At 45.5% G+C, this 20,992-nt stretch overlaps 1 protein-coding gene across 1 annotated transcript in view; it reads left to right on the top strand.

Annotated features, from left to right (window-relative positions):
• Positions 1-20,992, top strand: part of CFAP43 (cilia and flagella associated protein 43) — a 1,012,780-nt gene that overhangs the window by 653,988 nt on the left and 337,800 nt on the right. The window contains exon 22 of the mRNA XM_069611745.1: positions 3,873-3,989. Coding sequence (XP_069467846.1) covers positions 3,873-3,989 — 117 coding nt within the window. The remainder of the gene's footprint in view (positions 1-3,872; positions 3,990-20,992) is intronic.

Raw genomic sequence — 20,992 nt, 5'->3', positions numbered from 1 at the left:
CTCAACTTAACCCACAGCCTTGGTTTATTCTCCTGCCAAAATCTCTGTTACTGGCATATATTAACTTTGTGTTCCTCTTGAATATAGTTTGGGGAGCACTTCCCCATCCTCGTTCCCAGACCCCCTTCACATGCTCACTCAGTGTTCCTTTTATCCACTCTCGCTTTATTCCACAGCCCTGGTTTACTCTCCTGCCAGGGTCTGTGAATGTCACTTGTTTCTGCACAGTTCGTAATGTCCCCTGCTATAGCTTGGGGTATGGCTTTCACATATGGGTTCCAGACCCCCTTCACTTGGTTGTTCACAATAGTATTTTGCTTTAATCTTCTTTCGGTCCACAGCCTTGGTTTACTCTCCTGCCAAGGCCTGTGAGAATCTCTTATATTTGCAAAGTTCGTATTTACCCCTGTTCCTGTTCAGGGTATGTGTATCTGCGTTGGGTCCCAGACCCTCTCTGCTAGGTCTCTTTGTCCCAGAGAGTATTCCTTCTTCACTTCGCTCTTGCCCCATATGCTCTCTGGGTCTCCCCAACCTTTAGACTAGCCCCCATGTACATGTAGGGCCTTAGCCATGTCTCTCTGGTTGCTCGGGGTCTCCCAGGAATGGTGGTGGTCCCATGGGCTCAGCGGGGCCTTCCGCGGTCCTTCGTGGGTCTCTCCTGCAGTTTACAGCTGATTTGGTGTCAGCGTAGCCGCTCTGGTAACCGGCAGGTAAGATTCCTCTTTTCTAGTCCGCCACCTGCATTGTTGGTCCTCTGCCGATCTGCCTTTCTTTTGCCTACCGTCGACTTCACCATCTAGTGGGTCTGCATGGCCTTTGCAAAGTGCTTGGTCCGCACTGAGCTGAGAGCGTAGACATCATTGTTCTCTTCCCTCTCTGCCCTTGAAAAACAGCTGACCAATCACGTTGTTACAAAGGCTAGAGTGTGTGCCTTTGTGCCAGTTAGTAATTTTCATTACTCGCGTCTTCTTCCTCATGCCAGTACTGTTATTGAATGTAGTGTGAGTGTCTTTCTCTTCAGGATTCTCGACTGGTGTGGTATCACAACAGTACATTGTGGCATTTGATGGAGGGGTAAAAGAATGGTTTTCAGGGAAGATTGGAGGGTCTAAGGGCTACTGCGATCTCCCTATGAAGTCATTGCTCTCAATGGGGTCCTCTCTCCCCATGAGATCCTCCCACTGAGTACCAATCCCCAGGGGGGCTATCGGCTAACAGCCTCATGGGGTTTGGAGGGACTTCCCCATGTAAATCATTGACTCGGGATTTATCACAAGATACAAATCATGAGAGAAGATGTAGCAACACAGTCTCATGAATTAGGGAAAGGTTCATTGGGAATCTATGAAAGGATTCTAAGGAAAATCTGGACTGAGTCTTGGAAAATAAAAACGGAAACTGAAGCAGGAAATCCAGTATAGATAGCACTTGAGAAGGAAAGTACAGAATACACATAAACAAGGATTAGACTAAAGAGCTGTTGCTCACCTGAAATTACAATTAATGTGTTCCACTAGGAAAATATCTATAAAAAGGAATCTGCAAACAAAGGTATCAAGCTGTAAATGACAACTAACAAAGTGAAGAGAACAGGGTTCTTACGAACTTGCTTCAGGTTGCACTAGCATCAAAGAACAGAGTGCTGGGATCCTGAAGGCATGCTTCAGGGTGGAAAAGCATCAAAGTACAGAGGGGCCAATAAGCAGGGCTCAGGCTGGAAGCAGGAAGTTTCCAAGCCAGCTTTTATTCAGGCTTGAAACAGGAAGCTGGCAAGGCAGGCTTTAGGCTCGAAACTGGACGCCTGTAAGTCGGGCTTCAGGCTGGCAAGAGTGTGATGCAGCAAGAAAAAGGATCAAGCAAACCAACGTCCAACTGGTCAGGAATATAACTAGGTCAGAGCAACACATGTTTCAGGAACACTGATTGCCAAAACAACAGGCCTTATAAAGGCCAGCTCACATGCAAAAGCAACTGGACATTGCCCAACCTGGGAGCACTTAGGGTTCCACCTACTAAACGCTGTATTTGCAATGTGCGAGAGAAGGCGAGACTACAAAGGCTGAAATGGATAAATAGTTCTTTAATTTATCAAGGAGGGTGGGTTGATAAGTGCCAAGAGTAGTTTATAGCGCAGGAGTATAACAACCTGAAGCCATTGCCAAATATAGCACTCTTAAAAGCAGATGTTCCATGTTTTCACAGAGGCAAAGTACTACAAGGACCACTCTGTAAGATCCAGAACTGCAATCCAGAATAGAGGTGACTCTTGAAGGATTATAAATCTGTGCTATGACAATTGCACGATTCAGGGGCATAAAAGGTTTATGAAAGGCCCTTAGGGCGATTGCAAGGGAGGGAGCATCTCCTGGTGGCAAGATGGCCGGACCATGAAAGGCAGCTTTGACGATGTACCCAGTCTGGCATTGACTGCCAGCGTGAAGGTGACTTAGAGGCCCTGGCCCCACCATCTGCTGCATGATGTACTACTATGAGTCGTATGGTGTAGACATTCTCGTCCCCCACAGTGCAATTTGTGCCTGCAGGGGATTGTTACATTGATAATTCTGCATGTTCTGCCCCTTTTAAAGTACCATTTGACACTACTACCAGGGGCTGGGGGTCAGTGGGCCCTTTAAGACAGGTCAGACCGGCAGCAGGATTTGCAGATGCAGGATATAGAATGTTAATCATCACTACTATTGCAGCAAGCAAAAATATTTCCAATGCAGATTGTGCCCAATCAACACTCACTCCTACTGCGGTGAGTGGCAAACAGAATTTGGGAGGAGATAGTTGAGGCACTGACTCAGACAAAACAAGGATGGCAGCCCAAACCTTTAGAAACACTCCACACCTGGAGCAAAGCGTGTACACTTGAATGAAAACAGTTGAACTTGGAAATCCATTAGGTGACTGCCAATCCCAGAGAATTAATAATCCGGGAAACCAGATTCAGGCCTTTGGAGAAGTCCAGGTCCAGACGGAAGAAACTGCAAGGTATAAATAGCCATAAAGGAAAGAAACAGAATGGGTATTCTTTAGTAGCAGAACAGAGGGTGGTGAAGAAAAAGTAAAGGAGTTGCACAAATCGATTTGTGACGAAGTCCCATGCTTAGTTGTGAACATCTAAGAAACAGTGGATAATGGGCCAAAGGATTTCAACTGAGTTCTCTTTACATCCTTTTTGCCCTCCTTGTGGTGAGAGGTGAAGGTTTTTGTGTCTGGCTCCAATACGGCTTTAGAGTGCATACCTTGGCATGACCTGTCATCCTAGGTCAAGTGGCACATTTTCACCCCATTCCTTTGCTCTCTCCCCTAGCGGTGTGGCCACATTTACTATTGGTAGACGAAATCTAGGGCTGTCCCACTGGTGACACCCAGCATAGCCTCATAGTAATGCCTTGCTTTACCAGTGTCGCTAGGTGAAATCACTGACACAAAAGGCCATTTTGTGGCAACAAGGCCAGTTTATGGCAGCAGTGAGATTACTTAATTCATCATGCATGCACATTCTAAGTGTTGCCAATGGTATTACCCACTTTTAATGCTTTTTCTGCCACAAAAATATAGATGGTGAATTTGGGTAAGGTAAAACAAAGGAGGGGTCAGAAGTGCAAGGGGCGGTGCGGGGTCTCCCCCACTTTTTTGGGGATTTTTTTTTTTTTTTAACCAATACCTTGCCTGGTTCTAGAGAAATAATCAAATCAGTGAGAATTGTCACAAAGTACTAGGAAGGGTATTTTTTTAGCTGCAGGTAATTGTAGATCATTTGAATTCATAGTCTTCGGGGGTTTGGGATTTGCAGAGTGCACATTGTTTCTTAAATAAAACCTGAACAATTAAGTAATGATTGTTATTTTTATTCTTGGAAGACCTTTACAGGAACCCATGAGGTGAAAAACTACCCCCTGAAAGAGAGAACTCGCAAGGAGTTGGACGACCTCGAGCGAGTGCTGAATATGAAGAGGATTGAAGCTGCTGACCTAAAGGTACAGTAACAATGCAAAGCACAGTGCCATATTCATTAAATACGATGACTTTTACATTTTCTTCCCTGGTCATTGGCCCTCATTTCAATGTTGGTAGTATTCCGCTGGTAACTCCGGCAGGATGCCACCAAAACGATAATAGCGTTACCGGCACTTAGCGGATTTACCAGCATATTCCAAGTGACGATAAGGGTGGTAAATCCCCATTCCATTGAGTCCCATAGGAGAGGATTGCCATATTACTGGCACCAGTAACACCAGTGCTGGTAATACTAGCTTTTGTTTTGCCAGTGAGTGGTAAATCAGTGCCCCCCCATCGGCAAACTTGTGTTTTGCTTGTGTGGTAAAATTGCCAGTGTTGGAATTACTGTCAGTTTTACCAGCACTTTTCCTGCACCGGCAAAACTGTAATGAGACCCACTTGTGTTTTTAGGAGCACGCACTTAAACATGCAATACATATTCTTGCCCTTATGTTCCTTACACCCTTTTAGCAAGTGGTCGGTATACTCTTGCTGGTCCACATCTACTTGGAAAAGTGGCTTCAGTAGCATTTCACAATCCTACATCTATTCCATATATTCAAAATGTCAGGAATTCGTTCTGTTAGCTAGGCAGAGTCATGGAACACCATTCACTATTTTGACAACATCATTAAACAAGGGTGGGCATGTTATTTCACATTCTGTTGAGTAGTGAGGGCCCATCAGGCTTATTCAAATTGCCCTGGAACAATTGCAGTATATTTATGTGTCACCTTGGTGACGGCGGCTATTTACACTGCTGGACTTTTGTATTTATTTCAATTATTTAGCGCTTTCCCCAAAACGCTTTACAAAATTCTTCAGGTACATCAGTACAATACAATGAAGCAGAATGATCAACAATCACCAATACTGATTAGAAGAAAGAGAAAGAAGGATATAGGTTTTCAATTGGGAACGGAAAAATAGGATAAGTAGAAGATGCATGGATAGAGAGTAGGATTGCATTCCAATACTTGGGTGCAAGAAGTATGAAAGAACTGAACCGAGAAGAAGCACAAGGTGGTTTGGGAATGACAGGAAGAAATAGAGATCGAGAATGAAGCTAGTAAGGGGGAGAGTAAAAAGAAACAACAGAACAGAGATAGGAAGGCTCAAGACCATGAAGATCTTTATAGACAAAGCAAAGAAAATGAAAAAATAAGATGGAGATCAAAAGAAAGTAAAGAGACAGAGTGAAGGGAAGGATAGTAGAAGAACAAAAAGGAAGATGGAAGAGAAGATGAATGGCAAAATTAAAAACCGAACGTAAAGGAGTAAGATGAGAGTTGGGAAAACCTAATAAGACAACTCAACAATAGTTTAAGCGAATAAAGACGAGAATAAATAAGGCGCTTGGTAGTCTGAAATGATAGAAAAGGATGAGCAACCGAAGACTGTAAAAATGGAAACGTGCAGAGTGAGTGGTATTGGAAATATGTAGAGAAAAAGAGTGAGAGGGGTAAAAAATTACACCAAGATTTCTAGCAGAGGGAGAGAAAGGGTGAATTGATGGAGAAAAAAAGAGGACCAGAAGGAAGAGAAATGGGGGTGGGACAGGAAGAAGGAAAGAAAATAATCTGTTTTAGAGGAGTTAAAATGAAGAAACTGTGAGGCCATCCAAGACTTAACAGCAAGTAGGAAAGAAGTCATGAAGTAAAGGAGAAGATGAGGCAAAAGAGAAGAACATTTGTGAATCATCCACATACAAGAGACAAGAGAGATTCAATGAAGAAATAAGATCAGATAAAGGAGTAGTATAAAGAGAAAAAAAGAAGAGGACCAAGAATAGAACCTTGAGGTACATCATAGAGAAGTGGATAAGATGAGGAAGACTGACCATCCCAGGAAACAGACTAAGTGTGGCTAGAGAGATAGGAATTAAACCATCTAAGTGCAGTCCCAGATGAATCTAAGAGTTGAAAGACAAGAGAGTAACATAGTGATAAACAGTATCAAAAGCAGCAGAGCGATCCAAAAGAGCAACAATAGAGGATAGCTTATTGTGTCTAGCAGATAGTAAGGAATCAGAAACATGAAGTAAAGCAGATTCAGTAGAATGGGCAGGACGAAAACCAGATTACAAAGGAGGTGGAAGGAAATGAAGATGAAGAAAAGAAGAAACTTGAGATGTATTAATAAAGTGAGATAAGAAATCAAAGAAGAATAAACAGAAGGAATCAGAGTGGAAGGGATAGGATCCAGCGGATATGCAGTAGGGTGAGCCCTGGTCAAAGAAAGAAAAGTGTCAGAATCAGAAAGCAGGAGAAGGAGAGGTAGAGAAGGGAGTAGAGGAAGTGGAATAAAAGGATCTTATGACATGATATGTCATATATAATGTGCCTGTACACAAGTGTTTCTAGGCACGACAAGACAATGGAGGGAAGAAGGATGGAGGACAAGACAAACAATCTTATTGGGCCTTGTGTCATTCAGATCATGTAAGTGCGACAACGCAAAGTGCAGGGGGAAGGAAGAGGGGGAAATTCCAGGGAGAGGGAGGAGGAAGTGCAATCAGGGCAACGTTGCTCTGAGTAAATGCAGCCAGGGAAGCATGGCTCTGGGTAATTGTAAGGAGGCAGGGGACTGTAGAGATTACAGGTGCCGCCCCTAAGTGCACAGTAGGCCCGCAGGCAGCACAGAGGAGACTGAACATGGACCAGCCTGGTACACAGCGAGACTCTGATGGTACCAAGCAACCAGTCGGCACAGCAGACAGGTAAGGTCAGCAGGGGATGATCGAAGAGAAGCCAATTTAGAAGTCAAGTGATCAGCAAATTCTGCAGCCAAGAGAGAAGAAGAAAGTGAGGGATCAGGGAGATGAGGACAGAAGATGGAGGTTAGAAATTGAAAAAGTCGTTGAGGATAAGAAAGAGATTAAGGGAAGAAAAGTACTGTTTTTTAGCATCTAGAAGAGAAGAGTCATAGGATGAATGAAGAGAAGATGAAGTCAAAAGCTCATCGGAAGCACAACTTCTTCCAATGGCGTTCGGCCTTACGCAAGGCTGAACGAAGTGCAGGAGAGAGCCACGGTTGAGAAGGGTTTTTGGAATGAGACAATCGATGAGAAGGATGGAGCAGATCCAGTGTGAAACGGAGAGCTGAACCAAGCTGAGTAGCAGCAGAATCCAGAGAAAGAGAAATAAATTGAATGGCAGAGGTAGAAGGCAAAGACTAAGAATGAGAGTCGGATAGATAAGTAGTAAATTGGAGTCAGTGGGATCGGTATAGATTCATGTGCACTATTTACCACCCTGAAAGTTAAGATAAGTATAGAAATGAGCATCGGCAGCGAATGTCAACTCCCCGCAGATCACCCACTATGATCTGAATGGAATAACACAGAGAAATTGGAGATCGGGGCAGGCAACTTGCGCTCAGATTGGTACTTATGAGATATAAAAAATGTATAATGTGACACAGTTCTGTAATATCTGTAGTGTGGTTTATTTCACAGATTAATGCAATAGTACAGCCGGCAGGTGTTTCGACATTCTGGTCGTTTTCAAGGCTGTTAAAGGAATGGTTCGGTCAAAAACTTGTATTGCCCCTACGGGTCGGCCATGTGTTTTTAAGCCTAAGTCGCTCAATTTTAGAATTATTTCCTATGGACCTTACCCGAGTTTTCGTCCATTAAACGCACGCGAAAACAGGCATCAGGGAGCTGCCATTTTGTGATAATCCTATCATTTCCCCCATCGCCCTGGCTGACCTGCTTTTGCGGCACTAAATCATATCCCCCGCCCCTGAGCCTGACATTATCAAAACATTCATATTCCCTGCCTCTCTCCGTGACGTTTCTGTGCTGCGTAGGCAAACGCGCCCAGTCGTCGTCTTCTACGCGACTTCACACAGAACCCGGAAACCAACACAGATCAACTCACAACACGGTGTGCCACAATTTGGAATATGAAACTGTACTTTAAAATCAAACAGCAACACGGTACATTTGGTAAAGTACATTTATTTGACTTTAAATGTTTATAGAATATTCAGCAATTGCCATATGAACTCCGAAAGCCATTTATTTTCTTTTATCTCTATCCGCAAATCCGTAAAAGTTTATCGTGAGTCACGTGCTGTTCCTTTATGGTACACAGGGTGTTGGTTTTCGTTAAAAGAAGCACTTTTGTCGCACGTTGAACTGCAAGGCTGTTCCATCAAGTAGGCACTAGGCCAGCGTAAAGGTTGATATGTTGCTTGTAGCCGCTAGTACCGCGTAAGGGCATATGGGCCCTTGGCGATCGTCCCATAAAATCATCAGGATTGTGCAGTTGTTTACATTAAGCTGCAGCTGGCGGTTAAAAAAAACATCTGCCGGTGTCTGAAACTGGTGGCAGTAGCAAAAGGGAAGGATATACCTGTTTTGAAAACATAAAATGTATAATTAGTCTCGCCAGCCGATCTTTATTAATATTATTCATTTTATTTATTACGGCCGAGCTGAAACTATTTGCTTTCAAGGATAGTGCAATGGAGTATATTCGGCTCTAAAATCAATGCGGAAACTAACGAAATAAATCGAGGTTAGTACACAATGAGATACGACTTTTTGTCTACATGCGTGTGGAATGTCGACCTGCATGCCCATGTGCCCGCTACAAGGACGATCCCACAAACTTTTTCCAAGCTCTTCATTCATTTATTCATGCATCCATTCATTAATTCTTCATTCCGGTATAAAAGCGTCCAAAGAGTTACTTACATTATATTTGCAATTTCCATTGTGTCTCTGCGTAATGCAGTCCGTAAATCCCACTGTGCTCTTGACAACGATTTTTCGTATACTGAACTAACATGAAACTCGGTCTAGTTTCAGAATGTTCTGCCTTATTGTCTCTTACGTTATTGCACCCCCCCCCTTCAAATGAAGTTCTTTCGGCATGGTCCCTGTCTCTCAAGGTCAAAAAACAATAGAACCTTATACTGCCAGTGCGAGTTGTGGGCCTCTTCAGGGCGCGAGCTGAAAATCAAAGCCGCTGACCTTCACTAGAAATGAGCATACATTCTTTCTTTGCAACATCCCGTAGTAAAGCCATCTGTGAGAACTTGAAGTTTCGAATCCATCTATGTAGTGCGCCTCAATGTGCAAATGCGAACTGGCTTCTCTCCCATCTGCAACGGCTCGCTTGGCGCGTTCTAAGGCCCCCAATTTTGTCCTCGTTGTCTGCGAGCTTTGAAGCCCTAAGAACCATAACTATTATTAGACTTTTAATTTTTTGGGGAAGGTCAGGGAAAGTATAAAGTACCTGAGGAGTTAAGTTGAAAGTGAGATTTATTGTTTGTTTGTTTTTATTATTTGCAATACGCAAGCCTCCCCTCGGTTAACAGTGCGCAGCATTTACACGAGATTGCGAAAATTAGTTACAGCAACAAAAATATATACATACACATATAGACAAGGTCAGCAATATGAGGTGAATAGAGAGAGAATTCAAAGATGACACCCAGGTTGTTCGGCACCCAGGATGGTGAAGGTAGGAGTTAGGGTTAGCGTACTTTGTATGCACACTGTACAATAACCTTTATTTACAAAAAGACAATCGTATTACAATTATTTAAACCACGATTTGTACTTCACAACCAACTCTCCTTTGGGTGGACATGGCACAGTGGCAATGTTGGGTGGCTATGGATCAGTGCTCTGCACAGAAACGTTCAAAATTCCATATCTGTGCTTCTCTAATACAGCAACAATAAGGCTTTTGACAAAGTCGAACTCCATTTCCTCATAGACTGGTTTGATCACCCATTGCTTACTTCTTTCTGAAAAGGCCTTAGTGTAGCGAGACATCCTTACATTACCCTTAGTCCTAGATTGTTCACGGCTGAGATTCTCGTTATGGGCCAAGACCGCTAGTAGAGTCCTATGTCTCATGCCCTGTATGCTGAAATGCAAGCGCTTTGGCCTGTACTTTAGGCACATATTGTGGAACACCTCCAAACCTCCTGTGTGACAGAATTCTGTCAGTCCCCTCAAATCTCTTGATAGTTTTATCGAAAGCAATCTTCTCAATGGCTTTATGTGTCGGTGAAGATGGATTCAACCACTTCTTCTTCCGTGCCTCCACTGGGGACAAAGGGCCATGTTCACATTGGTGGAAATGTAGGTTTTCTGACCAGCGATGCACGTTGGTACAGTGGTGGATCAGTGACCGCCATTTTTCAAGTAGTATTTCCACTGACCCTTCACAAGTTTTGGAGCTCCACCAAAGATGGTTGCTGATAGACTGGTACCACTCTGAAATACTTTCCAAACCTTTTTTTTCCCCTGCAGCCGAGATTTTCTTATTGATTGATTTAGCAAGATGCCATACGTCAAATTGATGTTTAATATGTGGGAACTGCTCTCTCATTGTCTTGGCAATTGAAACGTGTCTGTCCGTGGCTATGAGGTCGATGTGCATTCACCTCGATGGCAGATATTCCACTGATTTTATAAATCCTAGTTTCTCCATGGCCACTGTGGATGTACATTGTGTTACCTGCACGACCACCGAACTCACAATTTTCTTACTATCCATGTCTTGAAAGTGGTAGGTGCAGTACTTGGCAGAAAATCCAGGGCTGTCGCACTGTCCATCGCCAGCTAGCCTAAATCGTTTGCCTTCGAATGTACTTGCTAGAGACAATTGTTCAATTTTCCAAGCATCACTAATGGCCGGAAACAGATAATCACGTTGGTATTTGTAGTACTGCGTTTTTTAAATGAAATGGAGTCCCACAAACTGAAAGAAAGACTAACTTTCTAAAACTGGAGCCACTAAAATGTAATGCAGCTGCACACAGTAGATTGCCTGCTGGCAGTTTCCCCAGCATCGGTTGTGCAGACCATGAAAACGTATGATGTAATGTACAGGTGGCATGTATTGTGACGTTACTGCCTTGTTTTTGACGAGTCTCATGAATCAATGGCTTCCCACATACTTTGCCTCTGACGGAATGCCCACATTTCAGCATACTTATAATATCCATCAAACAACTGTCGAATACTATGTACTTGCCCTCTTTCATTAGACTGTCATCCTGCATCAAAGTTGTTTCGGCCTGTGACGTTGAGGACATATCACCACATTTGAAAGAAATATCGATGCTACCAAGTTCTGATGCGTCGGTGAATGCTGCTGCTGGTTCATTCACTGTCATTTCAACATCTGCTACTTCAACATTGATGGGAGAACACAACAATGTCGACAGCTTTTTTGGTGGCAATTTTTTGGCGGGTGTAGATTGTGTGAATTGATCTGCGACTACTTCAGAGCTATCTTCAATACATCCAGTATCATGTTGTTGCGGTGGTGCGGTCGTACTGTAGCAATGGTCCAATACAACTTTGACGGATTCTCCGGACACATCAATTTCATTTTCTGTACATTGGACATGAGCATCCCGAGTCTCAACACGCCGCGTCTGAATTAATAGTTCCTCCATAGCCTCCATATTGTAAATGGTCTGGCAAGCAACATCTCTCATTCGCTTCACTGTCTGTGTATGTATAGTTCGTAGACCCACGGGTAACTAGAGGAGAGATTGGAAAAGGGATGTTCAGTTTAAACACAAGATAAAGTATAGTACAATTGACTGGAAAAAAACATAAAATAGTCCCCAGCACAAAAAAATGTCTAAAGTTATGAACTATTTGTAACTAACCTTATTTTTGTTTCTTTTCTTTGCAACTTTTTTGACTCGACCTTCAACATCTGCACGCTGTTGCTCCGATGTATCCGCATTTCTCCCCTTCCTCTTGCGCTGCAACGACTATATTTTCTGTATCCGCATAGACAGCACGGAATGAGGCTCCATCGACTCCCTGAAACATATTATTTTCATTACTGTGTGTCAAAATATTGTTAGCATAAAACACACGTGAGGACGAACACACATGTACATCTCAATAGCCAAACACGATTTAAACATTGTGTGGAACAATCAAACGACAAGTATTCGAGCTCTGATGACCTAGTTCGATGGAGCTGTCAGTATCCATACCTCTGGCTCTGCATGGACTGCCACGAATGATTGTATTGAAGAGGAGGAATCAACAACTCCCTGAAACACAGTACTTGCGTTAGTATGGTTTTCAATATTGTAAACATAACACACTTGGGGTCGACGGCACAGGTACATATAAAGAGATAACCACAAATGTTGCATTGTCTAAAAGAATCAAGGAATATTTAAATATGATCAGATTTAATCGACTTATTTCTCCGATTTCTTTACATCTGCATCATCTAAATGGGATCTTGTGATTGTAGTGGAAGCTCCATCATCTCCCTGAAACACAGTACTTGCGTTAATAGGGAAGAAAGTATAGCAAATTGAATCATGTTATATGATCACGCTCGATGGAGCTGTCAGTATCCATACCTTGTGCTGCTGAAGAATATCTAGGGCTGTTGTCAATGTGGTGCACACTTCTGAAAGCTGTTGCGCCGATTCGTATCCGCATGGTCCCGCTTCCCCTGGAATTACTTGAATGTCAGGCTCCGCATCAAGTGCATGGGTTGACGCTTCAACAACTGCCTGAAACATAGTATTTGCAATAGTAAGGATTACAATATTGAAAACACAACACACACTTGGGGTCGACCGCACAGGTACATCAATGGCTAACCATGAATGAAACATGGTGTAGAACAGTCAAATGACAAGTGTTCCAGTCCTGATGATCACGGTCGATGGAGCTGTCAGTATCCATACCTCGTGCTGCTGAAGAACATCTAGGGCTGTTGTCAATGTGGTGGACGCTTCAGCATCTCCCTGAAAGACAGTACTTGCATTAGTATGGATAACATTAATTATAACTGAAAACAAACACCAGGGGACGACAACTAGGGTGTATATCAATTGGAAAGCACTAACCAAACAATTGGTAAAATAATCACACGATACATAAAAACTATTACTTGACATGCATAAAACAAGTCTGTAGCGGAATAGCCAACTATGATTACCTGATACGCGCTAGAAGTGGTTGATAACTGCGAGCACGTCACGGAAGTAGAATGTTCTTGCTTCAGATTCAAGGGATAGTCAAGAAGTTGTAAAGGTAAATTATTGTTTGATGATGAAATGCCAATATTTAAAATTGCCATGTAAGGAGACAGAATACTTGAGTAATGCGCAATATAGCACAGTTCCCTGTGCCCATATATAGATTTCGTTTGTGGGTTATGAAATCTAAAAATAATATATTGATAAATGTCATTATTCAAAAAGCTATATATCATATCAATGTCGAAAGTATTACAAATTGGAAACAACACCTAAAATATCAATTAATCCATTCGGCTAAATACACACTACCGCAAGGCCTAAAGCTAAAAACGGACACTTGACTCCCAAGTGGCGGAATGTGGACAAATAGAGTGGGAATAGCGTTTGTGAGCAATTTTCATGTCGATCGCCGTTTATTCTTCTTTGTTACCCAAGATGTGGTGTACATGATCGAGGGAAAGTGCCGGCTGCAGATGCGGTATCGATCACCCCTCTTGTCCTCAAAGACTTGTTGGACTCTACTTTCCAGCTCATCCAGTGGATATCTGCAATGTCTGACCCATTCTCTTATTCGATCAACAGTTTTCGGGAATACATGCATTGTAGTGCCTTCAGATTTAGCATGGGTCTTCGAAGGGCAACCGCTAATCGAAGAGGCAGGCATTGTTGAAAATTCTGAAAAGTAAATATGTGCGGCTTAGTATTTGCATAAATTACAGAAATATTTTTAAATTATGTGACTAAACTCTGAACATGTGACTCGTCCCTTGGATGTTCTGTCTTGCACGAAAAGGAAACATGCTTACATTATAGACTGGACCCCCGAAGGATGCAATTCGATGACAATGGACACAGATGAAAATAAATAGATCTATTGATAGCATAACAATTGAAACTCAAGTCAATAGCAATGAGACCAATGACCATAGCTCTATTGGGTACTGTAATCGCAAATAGATAGAAATGTAAAAATGACCGAAATATGACTAGGATACATGGCCTTACCTTTACCAACAAACAGTTGGATTCAGCAGGCCGAGCAGTATGTTGCAGGAGAACAGGTAGATGGCCACAGGTAGCACACTGACGAGTTTGCTCGAAGCGGTCACAGATAGCACGACGACGAGCAGATTAGCATAGATCTCAGTGCTTCTCAGGTAGAAGGTTCAGGAGTTGACTTGCAAAGCACAAAGATGTTCTCATGAGACATATCAAGTGGTTTATAAAGTATTAGAAACAGGGGTGTGTTTGTGAATGAATGACGTGTGTATGGCGTGGTATTATGTTTATTGCAGGGGGCGGCCTGCCTCAGGGGAGGCTTGCCTGGAGACACGGGATCTGAGGAGGCCATGTGAGCGATGGTCCCTGGGGGTGGGATACCTTTTGAAGTGTACATTCTGTTTGGAACCTTGGCCGTTGCGCCCCTGACAGCCCCCCATGCCAGCGCTCATCCCCGGGTGCGAACCGCCTTTGATAGAGGGGGTGGGATGGATGGGTCTGGGGCGTGCAGATAAGGCACAGGAAGACTGCTGAATGGAGACACACTTATGTTTATTGCATGGGGGCGACCTGCCTCAGCGGAGGCCTGCCTGGAGACACGGGGTCTGAGGAGGCCATGTGAGCGATGGCCCCTGGGCGTGGGATACCTTTTGAAGTGTACATGCTGTTTGGCACCTTGGCCGTTTGCGCCCCTGACAGCCCCCCATGCCAGCGCTCATCCCCGGGTGCGAAACGCCTTTGATAGAGGGGGTGGGATGGATGGGCCTGGGGCATGCAGGCAAGTGTGTAGGAGCGAGGGGCCATGAGGCCCCTCTCATCCTTTACTTCTCAGTAGAAACTCGTACCAAGTGCCTCCAGTAGTGGGTTCGCCCCTTGCCCTTATGTGATGTTAACTTTGGATGGCATTCGCGTAGATGGGAACACTCAGCAGGACACGGGGCATCCATTTTTGTACCCCCTTTCCACTCCATCTTGGTGACCAGGCCTCACTGCGATAGTACAGCGCGCAGAGCACATGGCCCACACCCTCGTCCCCACTCTGACTGGAAAACTCCAGAGGTATTTGCAACAGCTAATAAATGTAACACATCACTCTTCCTCTGAGATCACGGTCCTGCATGTGAACCAGCCTGAACCAAGCACATAGCTCGTTCATCTCCACAAACGGTTCCTTGCCCACGCACCCTCGCCAGTGGAAACTTACTGCCATTCTGACCCTGTGTCCCTGCAGGTCTTCTCTTCATGTGCCAGACCAATGACCACGCCATGATGCCCACCTAGCAGATCCCCAACTAACATTAGACCCCTACTGCAGTATATCGTTGCCTATCAATAACAAATGCCACATACCAGAGATTCCTGTGAGCACAGACCCACACTTCAAACAGTGTATTATAGTGGTCAAGACCCTTGACCTAAGGCCTGTATAATCCAATGTTAATTCTATAGTATAGATATATGTGTGACTTTTATAGAGACATAACCGACTGAAAGACTTTGAACAAGTGTTATTTAGTGCATGCATTATTGATAATATATTATGTTAGCTTAGATAGGGACCACCCTGCTTCACAGCAGCCTGACCTTCACCCATTCAGAGCACAGATGTCTGACGTCCATCCTTGAATGGAGACACACTTGATTCATTTAAAAAATCGAAACAACCGTTGTTAAAATATATGTGGTGTTTTATTTTGTATCTTACTTTGATGACACAAAAATACAAGACTTTAAACATTGTACCGGTCAGGTTGCAGCACAGCGAGAGAAAAACCCCTGTACTGACCGCTGTCGCTCGGGAATGTTTCTCTTATGGCACGAACGGCACAGGCGGGTATCACTCTTCGAACGCAGTGTCCAAGCCTCCCGTGAAGCCACCATGTAAAGGAACGATAGGCCACCAGCCTGTACCACCTGTGAAAAGGAATGAAACAAACTGTTTTTAAATGACCAAGATAAGTTTAATAAACATTTGTTGTCAATGACAATTCTTGTAACTAATGGCATTCTGCTCGGACAAATGCTATCTAGACACTGCACACTATAGAACGACTTTCATGCGTTACAATGATATGTATATGTAATTTTGGATATAGTAGAAGACCATGAAATAGGAGTGGCATGACAATCAGAGTATACTTACTCGTTACTCGGATTACGAGGACAAACCGTTGCGCGAAGTTCGTGCATAAGCACCATCATTATCCTCAACACGGACCATGTGAGGCAGGCTGCCCGGAAGTCTGGCAGCTCGGTGATGCATTGCGGTCGTGACTCGTCTTCTGAAATGTAGGCAACGCATCCCGAGTTTTCACAGCAGCAGCAGTTCTCGTCCTCGGTTGGCATTAGCTTGCACCGATTGCATGTGCACCACGTGGAAACACTGTCCGTGCGACTAGGTCCCGGCTCTTCAGCTGTTGAATCGTCCTCCCAACTGCCGTCCGAAGACCCATCGTTTTCGCGTGTTTCCCTTTCCAGTAGTTCCTCCTCGGTATACTCGGGCTCGTACATGTAGGGCATTATTGTAGCCATTGTGTGTTAAACAAACTAAAATAATTTATAGCGGTGGTACTGGTATCTGTTCACACGGGCTACAAGCAACGAAGGTAGCTGACCAGAGCACAGAAACGAGTCACAGAATACTCAAAGTAACACAGACAGAGGAATGGAATCGAAAATCTGCTGCTGTGTGTTGTGAAACGGTCTGTTTATACTTATTGAGGAAAGAGGCGTCCTGCCATTTCCATGGCGACACGTCATTAGCTGTAGAGCAGCGAATGTTGACACGAGACGTGCTTTGGTGTTGTAAAATGGGCGGTACGCATCTGCTGATGACAGGCTCAGGGGCGGGGGATATGATTTAGTGCCGCAAAAGCAGGTCAGCCAGGGCGATGGGGGGGAAATGATAGGATTATCACAAAATGGCAGCTCCCTGATGCCTGTTTTCACGTGCGTTTAATGGACGAAAACTCGGGTAAGGTCCATAGGAAATTTTTCTAAAATCGAGCGACTTAGGCTTAAAAACACATGGCCGACCCGTAGGGGCAATACAAATTTTTGACCGAACCATTCCTTTAACAGTACAAATATATTGAAATGTTCGACCATATTAGCACAACAAAACAAAAACTTAGTTGTTAGCATAATCACACAATATCAATGCATACACCGGGAATTGTACATGAGCAAAAGATATTGAAATACATACATACAGAATACCCAAACATACCGCATTTCAGGACGGAGACGGGTGGTCGATTAAAATGTGGGTTCCAAACAGAAACAACAATAGAAGAACAAAACAGAAAACCACAATTGGCAAAATAAACAATAAGGATCAGTAATGTAAAAATCAATCTATCGTAACTCAGTTGAGTGATTGAGATATAAACTGAGTGGTTAAACATGCCATTGGGATGTGCGACCCATAGGAATAGCTAAGAATTAGAACACCTTAAAGTGCAATTGGATGCCAATTTCTCAAGAGTGTTGGAGCATGGGGGCGCTGTTGCACAGCTTAGAAAATGGCTGCTGCCTGAGAGGCTCCGGGAACGGCTTTTATATCCTGACAAATATCCTGCGTACTGGTGTCCCAGCTCGACCCTTGGAGCTCATATTCGGAATTATGAACACTTTGGGTTACATTAAGCCCAAACTTGGTGGCGTCGGTGCACAAGGAGGAGCAGTGCGGTCGTAGGTGGGCCACGGCCCTGTGCGCACACTTGGAGTGAAGCGGTGGAAGGGTGCCCGCGTGAAATTGCTGCCACGCTGGTCATGCAGACCCGAACAACGTTGGCCCCCGGGCTGCGCTGCAATGATATATGAAGGCGAAGACTGAGATGGGGAATATCCTGCATATGCAACCCTACTGCCTGCCCCCCCACAGGCTGATGTGATACTGAGTGAATGGCTCCTGTCACCTTGTCGGATTAGCGCCGGGAGGGGCTCCACCTGAACACCTTCTCCGGGCTCTGCTGGGGGCACTAGCCTACAGCCCGATCCTCCCCCGAGGTGCGGAAGGGATGTTGTGCTCCTGCCCGATTCGGAGTGGTGCCCCCCGCCTGCAGAAACCAGCGACCTGCAGAGTCAACGGCGGATCGGATCTCGGCCTCCAATTCCCCCCCCTCCGAGGGCTTAACCAGGGAGAGGGCTAAGTGGCTGGAGGAATCGTGGATGGGGACCGCCGGAGCGAACAGTGTCCTTCCCCTGCATTCCCTGGCTGGAGACGCCACTGATTGCTGCGGCTGGGCTCGGCTGCCTGCTCCCCCGGCCTTCCCGAGGGACTCGCTGCAGCTGACCACGAGACCTAAAGCCAATGGCTGCCCGGAACTCGAGAGTTGCTGCTATCGGCCGCCCGCGACGGGGGGAGAGTGCTGAGTGGCGGTCCTAACATTCTGTAACGCTGACCTGGCTCCCACGGAGGCGCTCACCTGGTCTGGATTGCTGTGACCTCTTCAAGCGTGATGCGCAGGATTCGAAACACCGACTGAACTGGACCCCCAAATCTGGCTTGTCTGGCCCTGTAGGTGGAGAAAGGGGATTAACTGACTGCAGAGTATTGTGATTGCTTCCCACCTCCCCTTTGCTCTTCTCTGACCACCTCCGAAATCCCCAATCAAGGCTCACCTTAATGTTTGAATGGATGAGCTCTCCATCCTGCTTCTGGTGCAGGGGCGCGTATTTGACCAGTTACTTCACTGGTTTCGGAAGGCGAAATACCAGAAGTATGCTGTTTAAAAAGTTCCAGAGTAGAGTCTTCTCTTTGTTTGCTTTTCTTAACCTGCGATCTGTCCTTATTTTCAGGTGCAGCGTGGAAGTGATGCTTCGAGGGATATTGCCGGAGATAAACTCAGGTGAGTTTGTGATAAAATGATCCCTTTAAATGTCTTTGAATCCCTATAGTAATGTCTTTCTTTTTTCCCCTTAGGGGCCGGGGTGCGGTACCAGGCCAAGAAGTGGCGCCGACCCGAAATGAGGAGTGGTTCCGTCAAATATGGCCAGGTAAGTCTTGTGACGGAAAATGAGGCTTTCCTCATTTGTTCCTCCTGCTCACCTTTTGTCTCTTCTTCTCCCCTGCAGGTGCAGAGATGTTGCGGAATGCCCAGAAGGTCGCGGTGGATAGTGAAGAGCCCATGAGGCAGGTGAGTGATGTGCGGCGCTGCAACAAGTAGCGCGATGCTTTTAAAGAATGTCTATCTTCAGGATCAATGGCGTGATGGTTCCAGACACAGGTAGGAAGTTAGATTAAGTTCTTGGTTTTCACCTTTTCTCTTCCCTTCCTTCCTTTCAGGTATCCCAAGATCGAGGCGGTCGTGGCTGGAGGCAAGATCCAGGAGCAGGCACGGTGAGCATTCAGCTGCTAGATGCAGAGCGAAGCACGTGTGGCAGTCCGGGCGTGGTTTAAATAGCCTTGGAAGAAGTTCCAGGTAAGTATTGTTCCACGGTCCCCACCCCACCCAAGTAAAATAGTTCCTTTGATAAAATAGTCCCTCCTAAGCCTCATTTGGCTTGAGGCTTCATGCAGCATGGTCTGCGTCAGGTAAGTGCACCAAACACCCTCTTTTATGAGCCTGGCGCCTATGGCGCCAGGACTGATGTCCAACATGAGCCTGGCGCCAAAGGCGCCAGGACAAAGTCCAAAGAGCCCCTATTAGGGGCCGCTGGGCTTTTACCCAAAGGCATGATGCCTGCTCCCGGGGGTGCTGGGCCTGTCCTGGTGCTCCGGGGGTAGGCATCATGACACATACATAGCACGGCGAGTTGATCCTGGGCCTCTGGCACTCGCAGTGGAACCCCCTCTCCTTGCCTAGAAATTGTATTGGAAGGGCTGTTTCAGGGTTGGAGTGACCTCCCGTGTCTCGGCGTGCATGGATCGAAACAGGGCGGGTGCCCTGTCCCGCAGAGTGCTGGGGATACTGAGGCAATTTTAAGAAAGGCAGCGGCTGGAGCCTCTGTTTTTGCCATAAGGACACTGTTTTATTGCTTGGATTCTTGACGGTGGTGGCTGTCCGGGGCGGGCGGCACTCTGACATAGGGGCCATCGGTGGAGAGGGAAAACCTACAGGGTTACCAATGGACCCCACCATTACATCCTAGAGCTTTGATATCGGCTCCTTGGGCTCTGGGGGACACTGTTGATTCCCGCCACCACTTCGAACCTGGACATTCTACTTGGGTCGGGCTCCCGTGCCCATGTGAGATGGCCCATCCTGTTTGCAGTTAGAGCACCCATTGGAGGGGATTAACCCCTGGTAGGCTACTAAGCAGCCCCAGGGTGCGGCCCCAGGGGCATATACTGGTAAGCACAAAGTCAAGAAACTACTTTGGCAACATTACTGGGAAGGGCAATACGCTGGTACTATGGACCCTGGAAGGTGAAGGTTCGCAGGGACGTACGAGCACCTGAACTCACATGGACCCGGGCTCTTGGCGGATGGCAGTCCTCGGAGCTTGTTGCACAAAGCTGTGCGTTGGGTCCCTTCTCTCTGCTGAGACAACATTGACCCCTGGTTAGAGGCAAACAGTACTCTGCAGTGGAGTACCACACCGAAGGCGGTATCACTATGGTAAATACCAAGCGGCAAGCCAGGATGGATCATTTTGCTCGCTCGGAACAGGCCCGTTTATCACCAACACCCTCTGCAAGCCAACCCCAGTCCCAATAAGATGTAGTGACCCTAAAACAAACTTTGCTGGCCCTAAAGAGTAGCACCGACAACCTAGGGGCAAAGATTGACGCTTTAACATGTAAAGTGGACATACCGGTGGTGCAAATAGATACATTGTGTGGGCGTATGTCTGAAGCAGAGCAGCGGATTGGAGATAGCGAGGACAAGGTTGCCATTCTTCAGCGAGAAATAGCTGAAATGAAGCACACAGTGAAGAAGGTCCTGGCTAAGAATGAGGATCTGGAGGGACGCTCCAGACGAAATAATCTTCGGATACTTGGTGTTCCTGAGTCGACTGCCATTGACAATATGGA

The sequence above is a fragment of the Ambystoma mexicanum genome, chromosome 8 (genome assembly GCF_040938575.1).
Source record: "Ambystoma mexicanum isolate Mex_15411 chromosome 8, UKY_AmexF1_1, whole genome shotgun sequence".
In the NCBI taxonomy this organism is placed as follows: Eukaryota; Metazoa; Chordata; class Amphibia; order Caudata; family Ambystomatidae; genus Ambystoma; species Ambystoma mexicanum.
This window is presented reverse-complemented; position numbering and strand designations above follow the sequence as displayed.